At 38.0% G+C, this 24,583-nt stretch overlaps 1 protein-coding gene across 3 annotated transcripts; it reads right to left on the minus strand.

Annotated features, from left to right (window-relative positions):
• Nucleotides 1-1,516: 1,516 nt before the first annotated feature.
• On the minus strand, nt 1,517-24,256 carry LOC148677052 (receptor-type tyrosine-protein phosphatase eta-like). 3 transcript variants are annotated; one of them, XM_088617433.1, is made up of 18 exons: nt 24,121-24,256; nt 17,302-18,084; nt 16,684-16,812; nt 15,076-15,336; nt 14,285-14,542; nt 13,726-13,983; nt 12,585-12,839; nt 11,906-12,154; nt 11,115-11,372; nt 10,153-10,407; nt 9,474-9,722; nt 8,683-8,940; nt 7,720-7,974; nt 7,033-7,290; nt 6,261-6,518; nt 5,299-5,556; nt 3,072-3,157; nt 1,517-2,748 (listed from the first exon to the last, which is right to left on the minus strand). In XM_088617433.1, the coding sequence occupies exons 2-18, from the start codon at nt 18,044-18,046 to the stop codon at nt 2,668-2,670; spliced, it is 4,371 nt and encodes a 1,456-aa protein (XP_088473559.1). In that variant the 5' UTR covers nt 18,047-18,084; nt 24,121-24,256; the 3' UTR covers nt 1,517-2,667. The 3 variants fall into 3 exon arrangements, with proteins under 3 accessions (XP_088473559.1, XP_088473548.1, XP_088473567.1); XM_088617422.1 differs by lacking the exon at nt 24,121-24,256 and adding an exon at nt 21,273-21,630; XM_088617441.1 differs by lacking the exons at nt 7,720-7,974; nt 8,683-8,940; nt 9,474-9,722; nt 24,121-24,256 and adding an exon at nt 21,273-21,630.
• Between the last annotated feature and the right edge of the window lie 327 nt (nt 24,257-24,583).

Consider the following 24,583-nt stretch of genomic DNA (forward strand, 5'->3'; position numbering starts at 1 on the left):
TAATTAGTGAATCTCAACAATCTCAGCACAATAATTAAATTGAAAAAAGGCTGAGCTGTGGTGTGTTGGCATGTATGTAGATCAGCTACTAATCGTGTTTAATGAGAATGGTAGGGAAGGGAATAAGTACTGTGCTACTCTATTGAACAGCTACTGTATGCAATGCAGCTAAAGTCAGTTTCCACAGTACAGTAACAGGTCATGTGGTTATTGAAGTAGAGGTAGATTTTAGGTAGAGTCCTATATTAGGATAACTGCAAAACCCGAGCATGTAGAAAACTTGTGGAAAATAAAAAGTGGGAGTTTGTCAGGGGTCAGGTCAAGGAATGTAGATTACCCAATGTGGACCTCATCCCCTTACTCTGATGCTAGTCTTTCACAGCAGCAGAAAAAAAAAACAGTTTTGACTGGCTGATCCCACCACCTGAATCAATGGAACCTGTGCTACATTTACGTACTGTAAATCATTTATACTAAATGTTTTACCACTTGAATCCATTGTGCCAGGGGTAGGTGGTGAAAGAGCCTGGAGTGCTGTGGGTGACTGATCAGATCCTTATGAACACTGCTTTTATCACTGCATGTGATTTCTGCTTATGGGTCATTATGTTGGAATTTTGGCGAGAAGCAGCTGTTAGCCTGAATGTGTGAAATGTGTGAAGGTGGTGTTGTTGTAATAGTTCAGGTGGGCAGCTGCGTCAGCCTGCGTAGGCTGCAAAGGAACAAGTAATAGGTTAATTCCATGCTGGAAAAAAGAAGAAAGAAAACACAACGTTTCGGCCGTGGAGCCTTCTTCAGGTGTGATGAAGGTTGTTGTAATGTACTGTTTTGTTCTTATTTTCTCCTATTTTCTGCTAAACAAAAAACAGTTGAACTAATAAAATTAGTTATAATAGTTATAGTTATAATTATAGTTATAATAGAGTCTTTTTTCATTATCATTTTCATCTGCATTGGACTCTTCAACCATCATGCAATTTCCTCATACCATGTGCAGGAGTAAGCATCGTGTTTATTTTTGAAAAAGACAAACAACTGTATCATCTGGTACATACCCTAGATTTGTAGAGACTGCAGCGATTCCCCCCTGATTTCCCCTTGCCCGGTTGCACAGGCGGTGTTATGTCAAGAGAGGCATAAGAGATTGCCTTTTCTGGTACATGGGCGTGCAAGTCACTGAGAGGCAGGCAGGAGGCAAAGCTTGGAGCTCAGCTTATGGGTTTGTATGAAAGAGAGAGTAGGGGAAAGGGGCCCCTTTTTATAGAGGCAGGTAGAAGGGAAAAGTGCCTGTAAAACAGAAGGCAAAGGGGTCAGGGTACAGAGGCTCCCAGACGGACTGCTTCCAGGGGCACAACGCTACAATATCAATCATATATATCAACAGTGCATTTCATTCACAGTATTTTATAGCAGTACCAGCTATTAGCAGGTTAAACCAAATTCTCCACAGCAGTTAGACCAAAATATATTCAACTTTCAAAGAAAGCCATACAAATAGCAGGGAGACTAATCAACATGATTTTAATTATTTTAATTATTTTAACAATTTTAATCAAGAGAACGACTACTCAGCAAGCATTTCTCTCTATTTTAGTTCAGTTTTGGCAGAAAAAATAAAACTCCAGGAACTTCAGTTAGCGAAACAGAGGTATCAAAAAGTAGTCTTTTGTACTCTTCTGTATCACAAAAATAAATCTCCTTGAATATTCTAAGAAGATAATTTATCCTGTTTTACATGTTGCTTCATTGAATAGAACAGTATGTTTTGCAGATTGGGTATTGCTCTAATGGTGGAATACACTTGGAAAGTGCTGTGTTTGTTCATTTCCTTGTGATGTAATAATGTGAAAATGTGTTATGTGGGAAATGTATTTACTGGCAAAGCAAATGTGATACACATATATATTTATATAGGAACAAGTAATAGGTTTATTCTGTACTGAAAAAAAGAAGAAAGAAAACAACGTTTCGGCTGTGGAGCCTTCTTATATATATACACACACACAACTATATATTTAACTCAAATAGTACATATTAGTAACCTCTGTCTTAGAATTTAAATTTTCCCTTCAGTATCTAGAACAAGCAAATGCATATTGATACAAAAAATGGCAATGATATGGCAATTAAATGGTCAATGATAATAATTGATTAAAATTATCGGAATTTTAATTTTTATTAGCTGAAGATTAAGGGTCCCGTTTATTAATCTTTAAAAGTTTAAAAGCTAACTAAATATAAATAGCTTTACATAATATTCACTTTTTGCAGTTCATACAATTAAATACATATATTTATTTGTAGGATTTGGCAAAATAAAAAATCCTGTCATCCTACGTTTTGATAGGACCCCCAGAATGTTATGCATATTAATTGTACAGGCATCTTGACACTGATTTCAAGACCTCTCTTGCAGTCAGAAACTTTAAGTCATATACCAAAAAGACAAAGCGAATATCATAGACATAAAAAGGCCTAGAAATTACTCAGGGTGTCAGAAACTACTTTCTATAATTAATGAAAAAGTTCATATTTGGTCCATCAGAACTAGCCATTGAGGTAAACTAATTACGTTTCCATACAAGAACAAAACAAACAGTACTTCCTCCCATTGGTTGAAGTACTAATTACATATTACTGTCCAGCTGGGGAGAATTAGATGGGCATTCAAACGATTTGTCTTCTTTTTCCTTTCCATCTCAGAGTAAAGGTGTTAGTTGGCAGGTATTTCTGAACTAAAATGTTAAGCTGAAATAAATAAAAACATTAAGAATCAAGTCAGTTTAAATATTTTTGATCATTTTAAATAACACTCCACCCAATATCAAATGGTAAACTCTAGAAAATCATACATAGCACAAAACATCACCATCCTGTATATCACTTACACAAATATTGTAAAAACATATTTCATAGTCAATTGTTCAATAAGCATTATAATTGGTATCATATATGATCTATAAATGCAGGGGATCTTATAAAACTTGATTTCCTACTTCTTATTCCAATTGTGACTTAGAGAGAAACTCAAAGAGAAGCAAGATAGAGACAAATCTCTTGAGATGTATTACCTTGTCAACAATTACTGCTTCCATTTCTTCATTAATTTCAACATAGGAAAGAAGTGAGGCCTGGATCCTTGTTGTTATTGGTATTCCTGAAAAGAAAGAGAGAAAAAGTCAAATTCTAGACATCGATGTCAAGATTCATTCCAGGTGTGTGGTTAAGAGATTCCAACTGATAGCAGTGACAGACAACTGGCTGAGCTCCACCAGGGTGTAGAATTAGGACTGGTCAACCAGGGCTGTCCTGACAGAGAGCTGCTGCTCCAGTCAGGGACTCTGGAACTTGGACTGTGTTGATAAAAGGCTCCATGGGTAGCTGTTTCAGACAAGCAAGTCTGCCCTTTCATTCTCTGTGTGTAGCACAGGGGTTATTTATCAGAGCCGTATACAGACAAAGACACTGTCACGATCGTCTCTCTCTTTTGTTTTTTGTTTAGTTCCTTCACCTGTGTCTTGTTCCGCCTTTCCCCTATTTAACCCTGCCCTTCTTTTTAAACTTCCATGTTCCTGGTTCCTGGTTCCATGTCCTCGTTCCCTGTTTTTATTCTTGTCGTTGTCTTAGATGGCCCTTCTGGTTTTGGATTATGGACCGTGCCCTGGTTTCCCTATTTGGACTGCGTGGGACTTGTTCGCCCTGCCCCACGCCCCTGAGCACTGGATCCCAGGGTCACACCCCCCTGTCTGTCATGCCATCCTGATCCTGCCGTGTTTCCCCAGGTGTCCTACTCCAGTCACTTCCAGATTATACCGTCTGCATAGGGTCCTAAACTAAACATTCGGGAGTCAGAACCGGCTCCCATTACAGACATAGACATATACGATGGTAATGGTACATGTACTTTGAGCAGTATAACCGGTGTTTCCAAAATTGGTGGGTGCAAAGTGGACAAATCAAAAAATGTTTACAAAATAGAATCTGTTGTAACTGGCGCAATAGAAGTGTGAGATTGCAAAGGAAAAAAGTCACAGGAATCATACTGATTTGTTTTTGCTGATCAGTTTTAGTGAATAGTGTCTTTTTTTCTTTATTTTCAAACCTGTCCTAAGTTCCTAGATGCTGTTGGTTGAAATGATGGGACTCCAACCATTTAATAGCTACGTTTCTTATGCTAAAATTGAGATACAGCCTTTCTTTATTCAGTGAACTTTCATAATCTTTTACATTATTTCTCTTTGATGTCAAGAGCAGACTGGTAGCACCCACTTCCAAAAACGGATGACAATATGTCTTCTTTTAAGGAGAATGTTTGTCATACAGTACGTGGCTACCTGCTTTAGTACTAACTGCTGCAAGAACAATGCAAACTGAAGGATTTCGTTTCAGCTGAGACAGAAAATAAGGGAAAAGATGCCTAAATATTTTCCCTGTATCAGACACAGTATATCATTCACTTTACTTTGAATTAAGGAAATAATTAATGCAAAATGGAGTTTATAACGAATGTTCGATAGGGATGGCAACAACCAAGTTCAATCAGACCTGCCTGTCAGTAATTAGCAACCCCTCCAGATGTCATTTCTTCTCCTAAACAGTATAAATACTGTAAGTGATCCTCTTCTCTCCCTCGCATACATCTAATACCTCCTTCCTCCACCTCATCTCCACCTCTGCAGCTGCCCCTTGGTCACTCCTCACTCTGCAGGGGGGTCCCAGTCTCCTCGTGCTCCGGCCAGGAAGTAAGCCCTCAGCCCATTGGGTCAAGCCTAATTTCAACTAAACACTCCATAATCCTTTCAATATAGTTCTTGGGTGTTGTTATTCATTCTTTGGTATTGTTATTCCTAGTGAAAGAAGATAATCTGAAACCTAGAGCTTTTCCAGATCTTGTACCTGTGTTTTATCTTTTTAAGCTGTACTCTGTAGCTTTCCCCTGGCTTTCCAAGAGGCACAGTGATTTCTCCAATGTAACATAGACTTGAGAAAGACACGAAATAGGTCCTGCTGAAGTACTATGAGAGATAAAGAGCTGGCTTCATGGGCAGGGTAGAACTGACATTGCAACACATGAAAAAAGATGTGTAAAAATATACAAGGCAGGATTAGTATGAGTATGGAATTAATGTGCTGTTATTTTCATATACATCTATTTTGCCTTAGGACCTTAGCATCACGTACAACAGAGTATTTCATTTCATACTTCAATCAGCCTAAACAAAAGTAAGGATGCAGCATTGGTTTACAACTGTTATTAACTGTGCAGAAAAGCCAGGAAGTGACTAATATTAAACTCACCTGTATTTACTGAAGTTTTTACAGGTTGTCCTTCAGTTTTAGAATCTGCAGCCACAGCAATAACCTGCACTATATAGGAACTGTTAGGTAACAGCCCGCTTATTTCAGTGAATAAGGTGCTGACTGTAATACTTGAATGGCTGGGTCCTATTGACTCTACTCTGTAGGCAGCAGCACTGCCCTCTGGTGGATCCCACTGGAGTCTGATGGATGTTAAACGGATGTTATTAACAGTCAAATGTTTGATGGTGTCAGGGTCTGTAGGAAATTAAGAACAAAATATCCTTCTAAATTCATCTCTTCAAGTTCATAGTACAGAAGATCAAGACATTTGTTTTAAATTTCTAAGTGTGTTTTCTTTTGTAATATTACATGATATTATAACTTGAAAGAAGAGAAAAAGTTAAAGTGACAAGATATCAATTAATTGTCTTGGAAAACAAAATTATATAACATTAATCTCTATCTTAAAATGTATACAAATACCAGACAATACCTAGTGTAATTGCTAAATAGATGTGCGGTATGCAAAACTGATTCTGTTGTTGCTTAAGAAGAAAAAAAACAACAAACATAAATGAACTTGATCAATGCAAATTACAAAGCTAGTACCTAAAAGATGACTACAAAAAATCTTCAGGCAAATAAGACACCTCTGTCAACCATGAGGTTTTTAATTTGCAAATCGTAGATAAGTTCAACTTTCAATTACACCCTGACTTTATAATGAGGAAAAGAAATAGAAGTTCATCCATCCATTATCAGAAAAGCATAAATTTCAGAAGCACACAACAGAAGGCAACGGTCTTCCAAGACCAGAAACTCCCACTCCCACACAAGTACAAAGTAGGTGTAATAAAAGAACATCACACAAACTTCACACATCACAGAAGATGCCGCAGTCCAGTTTTCACTGCTATGCCACAATCAAACATAGTAAAGGAAATAATATAGACACTCACTTGTATAATTGAAGATACTGACTGGTGTCCCTTCTGTGACACTGTTGGCAGCCAGAGAGATGACCAGCAGTGTATAACCATTACCAGGAACTAATCCAGTCACATTCGCAAATAAAGAGCTGACCGTCATGTTATTGCCTTGATTTCCAATGGTCACAATCCTGTATCTAAATACATTTCCAATGGGCTCACTCCACTGGAGGAATATGGACGTAGTTGTAGTGGAATGGGGTGTCAAACTGGTAACCGCTTCAGGATCTGTGAAAATACCAGGAAAATAGACAAAACCTAAGAAGATGGACAACAAGGTTCTCATCAAAGGAACAAGAGGAGAGGGAGGGATGAGCTAAAGGAAAATGTAGATAATCTGGGGAGGGAGAATGTTTGAAGAACAGATTAGATTTAAGATGTTAAACAGTTGAGGATGCATATCTTACAAGTAAAATGATCATTGTTTCTTGCATATTATTTTTCAGTTTTTAATTATATATTTGTTATTAATATTTAGGGAAACTTGACTGAGAATATAAAGCATATAATTTATCCTTAATTAATATAGGCACGGCATTTTACAACCAGAATTAAGTGGTAAAATAATACCACACAATAGCAAGAACAAAAACAATTAACACAAGAGATTAAATTACAATTGGTATTTATACATTTTTGAGAAATAAAATGCACTACTACTACTAATAATAATACTTTAGCGTGGCTAAATAAACAATGTAGTCCTGCAAGGAATATAAGTATATCTTTGTAAGCAACATACTTGTATATCCTGTGACTATGTCTTCAGCAATTTCAACACTGTTGGCACCCAGAGCTGTGACCCGCAGTGAGTATTGGGTACCAGGTTCAAGTCCAGTGACATTAGCAAACACTGTGGTCACCGTGAAGTTTTTGAAACCTGCTGACTCCACCCTGTAGCTCGACACGTTTCCCATTGGTGCACTCCAGGTAAGATAGACCCATCTCGTGGAAGTGGAGTTTATTTTCAAGGAAGGAACTGGAATGACTAGGAAACGAACTGAGAAAACAAGAATGATTTCAAAAATTAAATTAAATTAATTAATTGCCAAGTTGTAAATACTCACAATTACTCCAAACAAATCTCAGTTCAACCAGTCATCCAATTTACCTGTAGGTGAATACCAACTGCCGTTCACAGGCACACAGTAATGATCCTATCTGTTTCAACTGGAATTCCCAATAAATTAGATGATTAATTACTCTGTTTAGGAGACTGCAAGACTTTGCAACCATCTTGTTGGCTCCTCAGCTACGTTTACATGTATTTCAGATCATCTTAAAAGGAAATATTTTCAAGTTCTTCAATCGTTATACCGTATATATAGTATATGTTCATCAAAGTGGATGCAGGAGAATATTAAAAAGGATAAATTTGCTATGTTATCCACATATCGTATGAATGAAAAGGCCATTTCTCTGCACTCACTTGTAGATGCTGTGATTGTTGCTGCAGCCCCCTCAGTTACACCATCTCCAGCTACAGCAATGACCTGAAATGTGTAGCTGTTACCAGGTGTAAGTCCAGTAATGTTCGTGGACAGAGTGCTCACTCTAATGTTAATGCTTCCCAATTCACTGGACAAAATCCTGTAGCTAGAAGCATTTCCAGGAGGGGCACCCCAGCTAAGAAAGATCGATGTCATCGTGGAGGAGGATGTCAAGCCAGTAACAACTTCAGGCTCTGTGAAAAGGCGATGAAAAAAGGTTGAAGATAAACCTTAGTCAGCATTTTCTTTTACAAAGGACAAATAAGAAATGTAACTCTGATCAATGTGAACTTGTGATACCAACATTGTATCTCTGGCCCTCAAAGTACAAAAGAGAATAAATCAAAACTTGGAAATATTACAGTACAGTATGTAATACACTTGCAAATACTGTGATTGACACTGCAGCTTTGTCAGGAACATTGTCAGCAGTCACAACACTGCCTCATAGTGTATAACCTGGCCTGGATTGAGGTCCAGCCACAATAATGAATATTGTCATCCATACTGTATGTTTATTATTTATCAGAAAGTCACGTATTCCCAGCCTGGGTCACTCAACACGAAGTCTATCCTAGAGAGGCACAGGATTCAAGGTACACTGTAGAATGAATCCCTGGACAGGACACCAGTGTCTCACAGGGCACACAAAAGTACACCAAACTATTTTGAGAAGCCACCTAACCCAGCCAACATGTGGAAGGAACATCTACATTCCCATCTACAGTGGAAGGAAACTGAAGCTCTTGGTCTCTGTGGACCTTGAGAGAACATGCAAAGCTAACACAAAAGGTGTCACAGTCTAGAACTGAACCCAAGACCCAACAGCTGTGAGACAGCAGCACAAACCACTGCACCACCAGGTCACACACAGAGGTAGGAAAGGAAATTAAGTAACTCACTTGTATAATTGAAGATACTGACTGGTGTCCCTTCTGTGACACTGTTGGCAGCCAGAGAGATGACCAGCAGTGTATAACCATTACCAGGAACTAATCCAGTCACATTCGCAAATAAAGAGCTGACCGTCATGTTATTGCCTTGATTTCCAATGGTCACAATCCTGTATCTAAATACATTTCCAATGGGCTCACTCCACTGGAGGAATATGGACGTAGTTGTAGTGGAACGGGCTGTCAAACTGGTAACTGCTTCAGGATCTGTGAAAATACCAGGAAAACAGACAAAACCTAAGAAGATGGACACCAAGGTTCTTATCAAAGGAACAAGAGGAGAGGGAGGGATGAGTGAAAGGAAAGACAAATAGAAGCAGCTGAGGATGGAGAATGTACAGTACAAAGATCAGAATTAGGATGTTAAATAGTTGGGGAAACATCTGTTACGTTTAATATGTTAATAGACATATTAGCATATATTTTTAACAGTTTTTTATTATATATTTGTTAATAATATGGAAAGAATCTTCACTAAAAATGTATGAAATTAAGCAGTTGAGTGAATAGATCTTGGGATATTAAAACACTGCATAGAAAAGGTGCCACACAATAATAAGTTTAATAAGTTAATAAGTGCTAACACTTTAGATAAAGGCATTGCAGATCGCATTTATTAATCTTTGTGTTTTGTAAATGAAATGTAATTACAACCTATCAACAGGGCACTACTGTGGTTAAATAAACAATGTGTTCTGGCAAAGAATATACATTATACTGTATCTGGGTACTCAACATACTTGTATATCCTGTGACTGTATCTTCAGCAATTTCAACACTGTTGGCACCCAGAGCTGTGACGCGCAGTGAGTATTGGGTACCAGGTTCAAGTCCAGTGACATTAGCAAACACTGTGGTCACCGTGAAGTTTATGACACCTGCTGACTCAACCCTGTAGCTCGAAACGTTTCCCATTGGTGCACTCCAGGTAAGATACACCCATCTCGTGGAAGTGGAGTTTATTTTCAAGGAAGGAAGTGGGTAGCGAACTGAGAAAACAAGAAGGATTTAAAAAATATATTAAAGGAATTAATTGCCAAGTTGTAAATACTCACAATTACTCCAAACAGAAATCTCTGTTTAACCAGCCATCCAATTTACCTGTAGGTGAATACCCACTGCCGTTCACAGGCACACAGTAATGATCCTATCTGTTTCAACTGGAATTCCCAATAAACTAGATGATTAATTACTCTGTTTAGGAGACTGCAAGACTTTGCAACCATCTTGTTGGCTCCTCAGCTACGTTTACATGTATTTCAGATCATCTTAAAAGGAAATATTTTCAAGTTCTTCAATCGTTATACCGTATATATAGTATATGTTCATCAAACTGGATGCAGGAGAATATTAAAAAGGATAAATTTGCTATGTTATCCACATATCGTATGAATGAAAAGGCCATTTCTCTGCACTCACTTGTAGATGCTGTGATTGTTGCTGCAGCTCCCTCAGTTACACCATCTCCAGCTACAGCAATGACCTGAAATGTGTAGCTGTTACCAGGTGTAAGTCCAGTAATGTTCGTGGACAGAGTGCTCACTCTAATGTTAATGCTTCCCAATTCACTGGACAAAATCCTGTAGCTAGAAGCATTTCCAGGAGGGGCACCCCAGCTAAGAAAGATCGATGTCATCGTGGAGGAGGATGTCAAGCCAGTAACAACTTCAGGCTCTGTGAAAAGCGATGAAAAAAGGTTGAAGATAAACCTTAGTCGGCATTTTCTTTTACAAAGGACAAATAAGAAATGTAACTCTGATCAATGTGAACTTGTGATACCAACATTGTATCTCTGGCCCTCAAAGTACAAAAGAGAATAAATCAAAACTTGGAAATATTACAGTACAGTATGTAATACACTTGCAAATACTGTGATTGACACTGCAGCTTTGTCAGGAACATTGTCAGCAGTCACAACACTGCCTCATAGTGTATAACCTGGCCTGGATTGAGGTCCAGCCACAATAATGAATATTGTCATCCATACTGTATGTTTATTATTTATCAGAAAGTCACGTATTCCCAGCCTGGGTCACTCAACACAAAGTCTATCCTAGAGAGGCACAGGATTCAAGGTACACTGTAGAATGAATCCCTGGACAGGACACCAGTGTCTCACAGGGCACACAAAAGTACACCAAACTATTTTGAGAAGCCACCTAACCCAGCCAACATGTGGAAGGAACATCTACATTCCCATCTACAGTGGAAGGAAACTGAAGCTCTTGGTCTCTGTGGACCTTGAGAGAACATGCAAAGCTAACACAAAAGGTGTCACAGTCTAGAACTGAACCCAAGACCCAACAGCTGTGAGACAGCAGCACAAACCACTGCACCACCAGGTCACACACAGAGGTAGGAAGGGAAATTAAGTAACTCACTTGTATAATTGAAGATACTGACTGGTGTCCCTTCTGTGACACTGTTGGCAGCCAGAGAGATGACCAGCAGTGTATAACCATTACCAGGAACTAATCCAGTCACATTCGCAAATAAAGAGCTGACCGTCATGTTATTGCCTTGATTTCCAATGGTCACAATCCTGTATCTAGATACATTTCCAATGGGCTCACTCCACTGGAGGAATATGGACGTAGTTGTAGTGGAACGGGCTGTCAAACTGGTAACTGCTTCAGGATCTGTGAAAATACCAGGAAAACAGACATAACCTAAGAAGATGGACACCAAGGTTCTCATCAAAGGAACAAGAGGAGAGGGAGGGATGAGTGAAAGGAAAGACAAATAGAAGCAGCTGAGGATGGAGAATGTACAGTACAAAGATCAGAATTAGGACGTTAAATAGTTGGGGAAACATCTGTTACGTTTAATATGTTAATAGACATATTAGCATATATTTTTAACAGTTTTTCATTATATATTTGTTAATAATATGGAAAGAATCTTCACTAAAAATGTATGAAATTAAGCAGTTTAGTGAATAGACCTTGGGATATTAAAACACTGCATAGAAAAGGTGCCACACAATAATAAGTTTAATAAGTTAATAAGTGCTAACACTTTAGATAAAGGCATTGCAGATCGCATTTATTAATCTTTGTGTTTTGTAAATGAAATGTAATTACAACCTGTCAACAGGGCACTACTGTGGTTAAATAAACAATGTGTTCTGGCAAAGAATATACATTATACTGTATCTGGGTACTCAACATACTTGTATATCCTGTGACTGTATCTTCAGCAATTTCAACACTGTTGGCACCCAGAGCTGTGACGCGCAGTGAGTATTGGGTACCAGGTTCAAGTCCAGTGACATTAGCAAACACTGTGGTCACCGTGAAGTTTATGACACCTGCTGACTCAACCCTGTAGCTCGAAACGTTTCCCATTGGTGCACTCCAGGTAAGATACACCCATCTCGTGGAAGTGGAGTTTATTTTCAAGGAAGGAAGTGGGTAGCGAACTGAGAAAACAAGAAGGATTTAAAAAATATATTAAAGGAATTAATTGCCAAGTTGTAAATACTCACAATTACTCCAAACAGAAATCTCAGTTCAACCAGTCATCCAATTTACCTGTAGGTGAATACCAACTGCCGTTCACAGGCACACAGTAATGATCCTATCTGTTTCAACTGGAATTCCCAATAAACTAGATGATTAATTACTCTGTTTAGGAGACTGCAAGACTTTGCAACCATCTTGTTGGCTCCTCAGCTACGTTTACATGTATTTCAGATCATCTTAAAAGGAAATATTTTCAAGTTCTTCTATCGTTATACCGTATATATAGTATATGTTCATTAAACTGGATGCAGGAGAATATTAAAAAGGATAAATTTGCTATGTTATCCACATATCGTATGAATGAAAAGGCCATTTCTCTGCACTCACTTGTAGATGCTGTGATTGTTGCTGCAGCTCCCTCAGTTACACCATCTCCAGCTACAGCAATGACCTGAAATGTGTAGCTGTTACCAGGTGTAAGTCCAGTAATGTTCGTGGACAGAGTGCTCACTCTAATGTTAATGCTTCCCAATTCACTGGACAAAATCCTGTAGCTAGAAGCATTTCCAGGAGGGGCACCCCAGCTAAGAAAGATCGATGTCATCGTGGAGGAGGATGTCAAGCCAGTAACAACTTCAGGCTCTACGGAAACATGGTGAAAAACAGGCAGAAATGGGTTTAAATATTACATTTAAGAAGGATTTTTCTTTTTTTAATAAGTAATATCACCTTACAGTATTTATCATTGGTCAGCATGGTACCTCTGACATGTTAGCCATAGCCCTGAGTATGTTTTTAATTTTTTCATCTCATATACAGTATACTGTCAGGAGGTGATTGAAAAACAATTCTTAACAATTAAAATCAATAAAGTCTGAAAAATTAAAAAATCAAAAGATGTTATATAGTATGTAAAATATAGTACTTGTAAAAACCATAATGGACAACTTTACGGTCGTATTGTGAGCTAACTTAACAGTTAATTATGTATACCTAGGCCCAAGTCGAAGTTACTTGACTTCAGTGAATTAAGCTTTTACTATCATATTATTGTGAAATCAGTTCTACACAGACTGCATAAATATTTAGGCACATTGAAATGTGTTGAATATCCAGTCTGTTCTTAATAACTTGTTTATCCATCAAATTAAAATGTCCCAAGTGAAAAATAATGAGAGTCTTTAACAACAAGAATAACACCTTGCCGATTATTGTCACGCTCCTGTTCGTATGAATCAGATTAGCAATACATTTCTTTTCCACATCACTTAAGATTCCTTGGTGTTTATTGCATATTCTTTGGTTCAGACTGAACGTTATTCGGCCGTAAGAAAGCTTTTTTATCACTACAAGAATATATTTAAATCAATGTCTTTTATCATACAGTATTTATACTGTATATACCCTAGAACATAGTAAAAGTCAGATGTTTTAATTTTGAAACAACCAAAATGTTATTATATTGTGTCATGAATGAGTTGACATTTGGTATAGATTAAATTAATGGTGGTTAAAAAAAGGCACCCACTTGTATAATTGTTGATCCTAACTGGATCCCCTTCTGTGAAGTTGTCAACAGCCACAGCTGTGACTTGCAGAGTGTAAGGATTACCAGGTACTAGTTCTGTCACATTTGTGAACAAAGAGCTCACTGTCATGGATTTGCCTTGAGGTCCAATCGCTGCAACCCTGTAACCAGAAACATTTGCAGTGGGCCCTGTCCAGTTAAGAAATATTGAGGTTGTTGTAATGGAGAGGACTGTCAAACTGGTGACAACTTCAGGCTCTGTGGAACACAAAACATTTATATTAAAATCTGCACCAAACATTAGTTTTTTTTTAAATGTGCGGAAAAAGTGACTCTAATGTTTATGACAAATGAGCAAAGAAGGGCGGGAGATGGAAGATTCAGAGGACACGAAAAGAGAGATCTGAAGAGGGGTGTAGAAGAGATTACGTCTGAGCTCTGTTAAACATCCATGGAAGTAAATTGCTTGTATTTCCTTTGTTCTCAGTGAAATGTTTGTTTCCATGTTTCATTTCATACATTTAATATAGTAAATATGAGGAAGTAATTTTATACTTACTTGTTGACCTTGTGACTATTACTGTGTCTCCTTGTGTAACACGGTCGACAGCTACAGCAGCAACCATCAGTCTATAACTGCTACCAGGTATGAGTCCACTTATATTAGTAAACGGGGTGCTCAATTCCACAAATTTCATTGTTTGTCCAAATACCCAAATTCTGTACATAGATAAGTTTCCAGTTGGCGGATTCCAGCTAAGAAACATTGAATCTGTGGAAATGGCGGTGACTCTCAAATTGGTAACAACCTCTGGCTCTGCGAAAATAAATTTTAGATGAAGAAAAAGTTTTAAGGACTGAAATGTTTTAATAATATTTTTTTATTATTTTTAATATTCTGAATAATCAGAATTATATAAAATAAATTAGATGGCACGGTTGATGGATGCTTATAACTTTAATTGTAGCTACAGAAATAGAAGAATTGTTATTCACTGAAAAATAAACTAAAAACTAAGGAAGTAAGGAAGGCACTACTACTGAGCACAGAATATAAGGAACATTCTTCACTTCTTGAGAAAAAACGCCCCCTGGGGGAAGACAATCATCCATCCGTTTAAGGCCACATCTAACCCTTCACAGGGCTAAAACCCTTCACACAGAGACACAAACACAGTCATGTCACCTTAAGGGAACCAAGAATATGAAAAGTGAAATAAGATTGGTCTGACCTTATCTACTGGATAATCATCTGCCATCCTTCAATAATGGCATATATTTAGATGTATAAAAAAGACCCCCTTTAGAAATTCTTATTTTCTTGTTTCTAGAAAAAAACATAATACCTACTTGTGGAAGCAGTGATTGTCACTGGAGTCCCATCAGTACCATTCTCAGCAGACGCAGAGCTGAGAGAAATTTGCAGTGTGTAACTGTTTCCAGGCACGAGTCCAGTTATATTAGTGGAAAGAGAATTCACTGTGATGGTTTTGCCTTCATTTCCAATAACCAAAATCAGGAAAGTATAATTTCCACTTGGTACATTCCAACTAAGGGAAACTGATGTTGTTGTAAAGGAGGTGACAGTGAAATCCGTAATGACCACACGCCCTGTAGAAAGATTTTGAAGAGAAAAAACAATAGCATGGACACAGAAAACCTTTGGTAGAATGTGAATACACTTGAACAATGATCAATTAAAAAAGTGACATGAAATTTAAATAATGCAAGCTATAACCTAACAAAAATATTGCGTAACTATACTTGTCTTTAACTAGTGTGTTTATGATAAAGTTAAGCATTGTCAAAAGTTAGAAAAATATTACTTCAAGGCCCATTGTAAAGAAAAAAGACAATGAAATGTTTTGAGCTCTAATCCATTAACATCAACACTGCATTAATCCAGACTTTCTTTTGAAACAAATAGAATGGACAGATAAGTTTAGTCTTTTGTATTAGAAATGTTGCTGTTTTAGTTTGCTTGTAAAAGATTGAAGACTAAAAACATCATTATTGGTGAAATGATTCTTATAGGAATTAATTTATTGTGTTTTGTCTTTACAGGCAGGGTTGCTCACATTGTGAAATGACTACAACATCAGAAGGGTTGTAGGCGCATTATGCAACAAATCACCAAAAAATCTTACTCACAAATCTTACAGATGGAAAAATACTGAATTTGGCTAAAGTAGTTTATGGAACTTTTTAAATATACAAATCACTTGATCTGCTATTAGGAGTACATTGTCTTAATATAGGTTTGCAAGATAGCTTTTATTGATGTACTTATTTTATTGTTTAAATGTTTAAGTGTTTAAATGCATAAATAATCCACATCTGTGTGCTTCAAGATTTTTGTGCTTTGCTCAAGGAAGTTCTCTTTCACAATATCCAGCATTTCTTCATTACTACCTCACATTTATATTTGGACACATAAGGTGACATCCTGTGGCTGTAGCTCAATACTACAACTTTACTATGTATGGAAGCCCGTTTCCACCAGGGAGTAAAAAAAAACACGCTAAACGGGCTTCAATTCATAACTAATGGACATGATCCATGAAAACAAAAGAAAAAATTCAATGAATCGACAAGATAAACAACTTTACAAATGGCTATTCTTTTATAGCAATGGGCATGTGATGTCTGCAAACTGTTATGCCGTGATGAGTTAAGATGTACTGTACCTCATGACAGCATAGACTCCCCATTACTTCAATGTTAATTGTATGTCAAATGAATGATCGAAAGGTGGCTTCTGCCATTTTTTTTCAATAAGAATATAATATGTGAATTACCTGACATTTCTATTCATAAGTCACAGAAGAGAGGTATCATGGAAATCATCCATAATAAAATGGATTCAAAATGTTTCTTAATGTTTAATGTTTTCTTGTTAAATAAAGTGGTACAAACCCATTCAACACATATTTACAGTTCTCTAAATTAAGGATTTACCTTTATTACATGTAGCAGAAAAGTCCTGGCAACAGTCTGATAAATTAAAGCAAGCTACATCACAAAAGCAGTCTAGCTGGACACAGGAATCATTCCGGTCTGGACAACAGAAATAGCCACTACAGCTTCCTAGAAAAACAAAAATGTGTTTTTCAATAGTTTATCAATAAACAGAATCAGAAGAAAAATACTGGAACAAAAAAGGAGATTCACTACTTTATTTATTAAATAATATAGTTAAAATAATTCAAACTTGTCAAAAGTTTTAGAAATGTATAGAGTGAATACTTTTAAGGTTTGATTTTCACAGTATTTCATGAAGAGAACAGTATTTATTCAACTTAAATTGTCAAGCAAGTTGTCTGAGACATATGGTGCTGCCACCTGTATCTGCACATATTCGACCAAAACATTTAACCTTTAGAAGGACTCAGAAAAGAAGATTGATATCTCCTAAATCTTCTATTTATAATTCATGGAACATTGTTAAATTTCTTTGTGTAACACACAGGCACTGATGTGCCACTACATGTTTTTAAAATCTATTGATTTTACACTTTTTACGTCATTTATGTCTTTTTGTCAGGAACCTGTTGGTCATACTTAAGTTTCATTTACCTTTTGCAGAAGCTGTTGTTTCATTGTTGCTCATAGGTGTTGTAGAAGGAGATGTGGTGTTTGTTAGGGGAAGTTTAGTTGTAGTTGGTGGGGGTGTAGTTGTGGATGTTGGGAGAGATGAGGTTGTGGAGGGAGGTGTAGTTGTGATTTTGGGAGGATATATAGTTGTAGTTGTAGGTGGAGATGAGGTTGTGGAGAGAGGTGGAGGTGTGGTGGCGGGAGGAGATGAGGTTGTAGGAGGAGGTGTAGGTGTGGTGGCGGGAGGAGATGAGGTTGTAGGAGGAGGTGTAGGTGTGGTGGCGGGAGGAGATGAGGTTGTAGGAGGAGGTGTAGTTGTGGTGGTAAGAGGAGATGAGGTTGTAGGAGGAGGTGTAGGTGTGGTGGTAAGAGGAGATGAGGTTGTAGGAGGAGGTGTAGGTGTGGTGGTGGGAGGAGATGAGGTTGTAGGAGGAGGTGTAGTTGTGGTGGTAAGAGGAGATGAGGTTGTAGGAGGAGGTGTAGGTGTGGTGGTGGGAGGAGATGAGGTTGTAGGAGGAGGTGTAGTTGTGGTGGTAAGAGGAGATGAGGTTGTAGGAGGAGGTGTAGTTGTGGTTGTTAGGGGAGTTGAGGTTGTGGTGGGAGGTGTAGTTGTGGCTATATGGGGAGATATTGTTGATATGGACGCAAGAACAGATGGAGGTGTTGTTGTAGGAGCTGGCGTTGTACTTGCAGAAGGTGATATAAGTGTTGGGGTTGTATGCAACATAGCTGTTTCATTTGAGGGAAAACTTGATCCTGTTGGTTCTACAAGACAAAAAAGGACATGATTATTTGGAAAAATGGTAAATATATGTTCAAATTAAAGTTTTAAATAAGAATTTCATAGATCTCTATATGAATTACTGAGTATAATAACAATCTGCTCTGATTCACAATGGAATGCCTATACTCTGTTATTATTGCAAACGCATGTCAGTATATTAAATACTTTACATATTATAAACCTGTACTTATATATGCAAGTTTGCAATGTGTGATAGTCATTGCCAAGCTTGGCACCACAGTGAAGAGAGTTACCGGAAATACTTCTCCAGACACAGCAGTGCTGCGGTTTAGAGAAGATTCAATGTAACTAAAATAATTGACCCTTATATCTATAAGGGCAGTGTCACTGGTTGTATGTCACTGGGACAACATCTTTGAGCCTGTTATGGTGCACTTTGATGTCGCCATGCACATGATCATGATAGTACTTCTTCAGAGATACTGTATATAGGCCCTGCCTTGGCAAGCAATGCCTCCTGACCTCTCACCTACAGAACCAAGAGTCCAAGCATAAAAGCTCACTGACCTACCCTGCAATACTTCAAGCACCTTAGGTTCTTTCTACTAAAGAATTTGAAAGCGAAGGGGTGAGATTAACTCAGTCAGAAGACTGGGAAAAGAACTGGATACCAGGCTACAAAGGTGAGATGATCATGAGGCCTTTATTTCAGAAGATCAGGCGCAATATACCAGCGTGAGAGAAAAGGTTCTTCTCTGCCCCTGTCCTCCTAGCTACTTTTATAGCCAGGTACAGTAACAACAAGTCAAAAACCGCAATACAGTGGCTACGTCCTCATCTCCATCCTTCGATTAAAAAGACAGTTGGAATGCCTTCCGCCTCCTTTCTCTCCCTGTCAGTCACTCATCATTTGTAACTATCAGCAGTCTACACATTGTTATTGTCAGAATTACAAAGACAGGTTTTTTAACAATAGCACAAAAAGTTAAGCATAAGCATCGGTGATTCTAGTTAAGATAGGTTACACAGAGGATATAGGCCTGTTACTAATGCACTGATAACAATAATGTTATATACTGTCTAAGATAAAATCCAATCCTTCATGTTCTATATTTGCCTTCTCTTAGGAGACATTTCCTATAAACAGACATTGTCTCATTCTGCTTCTTACTCTTTACAATTCTTATCCTTCTTTTCAGCTTTCTCTGCAATAGCACTAATCCAGGCCATCTCTCCTTGCAACCACTCTCTTTTTTATCCTGATGCTCTCTCTAGTGCCCTCTGGAACTGCCAGTCTGCCACAAACAAAGTGGACGACAACCTTGCTGGTTGTGTTGCTAGACTGACTAAATCAGCAGTTTCTGACTGGGGTTTCCACTGTCAGCTGTTGTTTCAGACAGCATGACAAAATAAATCAAAGCAACGCCAAAACATGGGATTTCGCCTTGTGCTATTTGGATACACTGTTTTTGATTCTTGCGGAAACATTGATCTGATTGATCTGCATGAAATATTGAAATCCATGAGTAAGTGAGAGTATGGAACAAGCTTAAGGGTCATGTTGTTGATGCCATTACCCCAGCTTCACCCAAGAAACAGGTGGATGTGATCCTTCGATTAATTATCTCCTACCTACCAAACAGATTAGATGTCTGGAATGGCCTCCTCCCATTCGTCACCTTTCTTAGGTATGGTTTCAGTATGTCAAAGCACGCACAGAAACACAAAGGCATTCAGAGGCTAAGCAAAGTGAAAATGTATCTGGTAGCACAGCAAAGTGCACTTTGCGGAAACAAATGTTGTTAATGCAAACAAGAGACGTCAGATACGGGTACAGTGCATAAAGATACACAGATACTGAGCTATGAAACTGAATTATGCTCAGCAAATTCAAATCTTTGTGAGTTTTGTAAGAAAGCTATTAACCCAGCAAAGTTTTTTATTTTTTCTATAAATTAAGTAGAGATAACCGCAGTGTTTAATTTATTCACCAGTATCGTCTGATACAGTACAAGTTTAAAACTCTCCAATTTAATGAGACATATAATTACATATAAAGCATGAAACCTATAAGGACAAGCAACATTAACTTTCTGAGCAAAATGTGAAGAACCTGCTTGACAGTACAGAAGTAATGAATTCTATACCTTCCATGGATCATAAAGCTCGTAAGGTCATCTTGCATATGAGCACAGAAGTGAAAGAACTACATATTTCAAATTCTGAGACTTCAATAAGAAGTTCCTTATTTGTAGTAATTTTGTCAACTCTATTCTTTACATTCTGTTGACTAGGTAATATTGTATTACTCTAAGATGTCCCGTATATACAGTAAATAGTGGACAATTCTTAAAGCTTTCACAAAATGCCAAAGTGCTTTATTTTTTAAAGTCATTTTACATTCCTTATAAGCTTCAGCACACGCTTATTAGTAATGTGTACTTCAAGATCCTGCTTGATTTGTTTCCTTTCACTTTTAAAAGAAGCACTAAGACAGGCTACACAAGTTTTTGCTCTTAATCTGAAACAACTCTTCAACAACATCAGAACTGAAACATTAATGATCAACCAAACTATTCATGCTTCTACTGAACCATGCCTTAAAGTATGCCTCATCAACAACATAATTCAATGTTTTAAATGTAAAAGCTGTTCCCCCCATCCTGACACGTAGTAAAGATACCAAATGCACTTTTTTGAAATTTGAAAATTTTGACTTCTATATATGCTAAAGTACTTCTCTTTAGTTTCTTGAGAATTGCTTTTGGTCAATCAATCAGATCCCATTTCTTTTACAGCAAATGATTCTGGTGGTTTCAACTCTGTATGTTATACTTTCTCATACAAAACTTGCAATGAGTTTCAAAACCTTAGTCTGGAGATAAGCTTTACTCTTTTGACATGTTGTAGATACTCCCAGACTGATTTAATATTAGGCTAGATTAGTAGATTATTATTAATAGACGGCTTAACGGCTAAAACGTGTTTTCTTTGTTCTCTTTTCAGCATGGAATAAACCTCTTACTTGTTCCTTTGCAGCCTACGCATGCTGACGCAGCTACCCACTTGATTTAATATTATACAAACTTGTTTATAATAAAAATAACAGTGTAGTGGTGTGAGTGAAAGTAGAGAACTCACCAAATCTGAAATAGTATTATGAAACTGTACAATATCTAACAATTTAAAAAAAAATAAAAATCCTTACCTGTTGTTGGCGTCACTAACTGTTCAAAAGACGTGTTGATACAAATCACAAAGAAAACCAAATTAATTCCTGCTTTTTTAAATAAAAAGTACATGTTTTACTCTTGGCCTGGCAAACTAGTATCCTGATTTTATTCCGAAAGTATGACTCTTAAATGAAAGTTACATTGCCCTCAGCTATACTTTAAGGCTGTCAAAGGTTTTGAGAGAATTGTTTCCGCCCTGTCTAATGTTCTTCAGGACGCAGCACATTGATGTTCTGCCCAACCCACAAGCAGAGCACAGGTGATCGAAGATCATGCGTGTGCGACTGCTAGAGCTTTTGCATTATGAACATCTCAGCGCATTCTTGCAAATGTCAGAGAATGCCCTTCCCAGAAGGGTAATTGTTTTCGTCATCCTATTGATGCTATCAGCACAAGCATACAAGCTTGTGTGTAAGCTCATTTTTTTCTTCCTAAAAGAGTCTCATATTTCACACAGCTGATGTTCAGCCCTGTGAAATCTGGTCAGCTACAACAGACATTATTTGGAGCTTTTAACACAAGCTTCCTGTTTAAGCATATTTTATGTTCAACTTGTACCTTAATCTTGGACTTTATTCCTGCTTCACTGTTAAACTAACCATGGAAGGTTAATTATAATTGTTATAATAAGACATTGACAAAGAGATCTAGCATATTAATAATTGTTTGCATTTACAGTGCATAGCTCTTTTCATTTGATAGGGTCCCAAAGCTCTTTACACATAGAGCAGCTATTAAATACTCCTGTAAAGCACACTAACCCCTTAGTTGACACACAGCAGCTACAGTATTCTTTGCTATTCTTTGAAATGCTTTGAAAGGCTGTTCATGAGGCACATTAACACAATGGCACCTGAGTGCTTAGACCCCTTGCAGTTTGCATATCGTAACATATCGTAACAGGTCCACTGACGACGCTATTTCCCTTGCTCTTCACACCGCCCTGGCTCATCTGCATGATAAAGACACATACACATACGTCAGAATGCTATTTATTGATTACGACTCTGCATTTAACACAATAGTTCCTTTTAGACAAGTCAGGAAGCTTAATGACCTGGGCATCAGCATCTCTCTATGCAGCTCGATTGTGGATTTCCTGACTGGCAGACCACAGACTGTCAGGGTTGATGGAAAAATTTCTTCCACGCTGACCGTTAATATAGGTGTCCCTCAGGTCTGTGTGCTTAGCCCTCTGCTGTTTTCCTTGTTTACCCATGACTGTGTGGCCAGACACAGCTCCAACTCCACCTACAAATATGCCGATGATACTACCATCACTGGCCGAATCACTGCTAATGAGGAGACAGCATACAGGGATGAGTTCAGGAACCTGGTAGAGCAGTACCTTGACAATAACCTCTCCCTCAATGTCAGCAAAACCAAAGAGCTGGTCATCGATTTTACAAAGCAGGGTGGGGACCACACACCTATTCACATCAATGTGGTGCCCATAGAGATGGTTAGCAGCTTCAAGTTCCTGGGTACCTACATCACTAATGATTTGATGTGGTCCCAGCATGTAACTGGAGCTACAAAGAAGGCACAACAGAAGGCCTTTGCTTCCTCAGACAGTTTGAAAAAATCTGGTCTATCTTCAACTGTCCTTACCACATTTTAGAGGTGCGCTATTGAGTGTGCTCACATGAGGTATTACAGTGTGGTTTGGCAGCAGCTCATTGTCTGACTGGAAGGCATTGCAGGGGGGTGATAAGGTCAGCCCAGTCTATCACTGAAGTACATCTCCCCTATATTTTGGACATTTTTTACAACTTGCTGTCTCAGGAAGGCTGGAAGTATCGCTGAGGATACCAGTCATCCTGGTTTCTCATTTCCCTCTCCCTTCCCTCTGGTAAGCGTTATAGGAGCATAAAGGCACAGACTTCAAGATTCAGATTGCCACAAAACTTTCAGATTACTGAACTCTACTCCTATCACTGGCTCACACTGAACTTTTTTTAAGTTGTATGTTATTTAACTTGCCATTGCTGCTGCTACTGTTCAGTGTTTATGTTTTCAGTGATTCCTTTAATGTCTTTGTATTGGAGCATACATGCAAATAAGCATTTCATTGCACTTGTGCATACTGTATGACAATAAACTGAACTGAACTGAACTATTCTGTGCCAGCCACAGCGCATGCTACACAGCAGAATCAATAGAGAAGTGAAAAATACATTTACCTATTGAATAAGGAGGAACTTCTGCCAATCCAGACTGTGCAAGCCCAAAGTGGAATTTACCAAAAACACCAGGGTTAACAACTATTCTTATGAACATTGACAAAGGATCTTAATTGAGCAAGTAGCCTGGACCTCAGTTTATCGTCTTATCCAAAGAGGAACATACTGTATCCTATAGCAGTGTTCCTAGTCAGCACACTGCATTAGTCGGAGGATTGAGTACATAGTGGTCAACCCATGCCTCTTACAGCAGAAAGGACTCCCATCCCTGTACTGTCCAGGCCCAGACTTCCTGAGATCAGGCTACAAGGTAGTAACATGTTACGTAGGTATCGCTTCACTCAGATAAAAGAAACGGGCAAATAAATAAATGTAGAAGAAAAAGAACTCTTCAGCTCTGGTTTTAAAAAGTTATAATTCTATATGTAATTTAAAAGGAGCTTTAGGCAAAACCAGTTCTTACTTTCACTATGTAAGTCAACATGCTTTCTAAAAACACCATTTCATATCTGACAGACAGGTTTTTCCATCTACTAGTCCACATTTTTTAACTGATAATAATCAGACACACCACGTGGTTGCAGAGAAAGCACATTGCCCAGGAAAATATTTTTAAAAGAAAGTTATGTGGTATCATTGCCTTAAGAAATCCTCCCAGTCCATCCTCTTCGTCACCAGCCGAGTGACCAGGTTGGGCTCAAAAGAAAAGAAACTCCCACACAGCAGTCTTCAAATGCAAACAAAACTGGATGTATTGCCATCAAAATAGGGATAACAAACCCCCTCCCTCCCTCCCTCACAGGAGTACTCTCCATACCTTTCCTCCAAGGCACCCTCCCCATACTGAGCTCCCCCAGTCCCTTTTATAGCCCCTCCTCTTCTAAGGACCATCCTCTTAAAGGGACCAACACACATTTTCTTAACAGAGATAGGCAGTTTGACCAAAATAAAGTATTTAACCATCCCAAAAAAATGTATAAATTCTAACAGAATCATGCAACCGTTATATATTCACTTAAACAAAACAACTAACCTTACAGTACATCGGTTATTTATAGATGGCTCACCAGTAACCTTTCCCTTCATTTGTGTGATACTACAAG

The sequence above is a fragment of the Lepisosteus platostomus genome, chromosome 2 (genome assembly GCF_059453375.1).
Source record: "Lepisosteus platostomus isolate fLepPlt1 chromosome 2, fLepPlt1.hap1, whole genome shotgun sequence".
NCBI lineage: Eukaryota > Metazoa > Chordata > Actinopteri > Semionotiformes > Lepisosteidae > Lepisosteus > Lepisosteus platostomus.

What these genes read in the sequence shown, in the direction of transcription:
- LOC148677052 (XM_088617422.1), bottom strand. Translation starts at nt 21,366, where the DNA reads ATGTACTTTTTATTTAAAAAAGCAGGAATTAATTTGGTTTTCTTTGTG. An exon ending in GACAATCACTGCTTCCACAA is followed by an intron (nt 14,543 to 15,075) that starts GTAGGTATTATG and finishes TTATTTTCGCAG; the next exon opens with AGCCAGAGGTTGTTACCAAT. An exon ending in CAGTATCTTCAATTATACAA is followed by an intron (nt 5,557 to 6,260) that starts GTGAGTGTCTAT and finishes AATTTCCTACAG; the next exon opens with ACCCTGACACCATCAAACAT.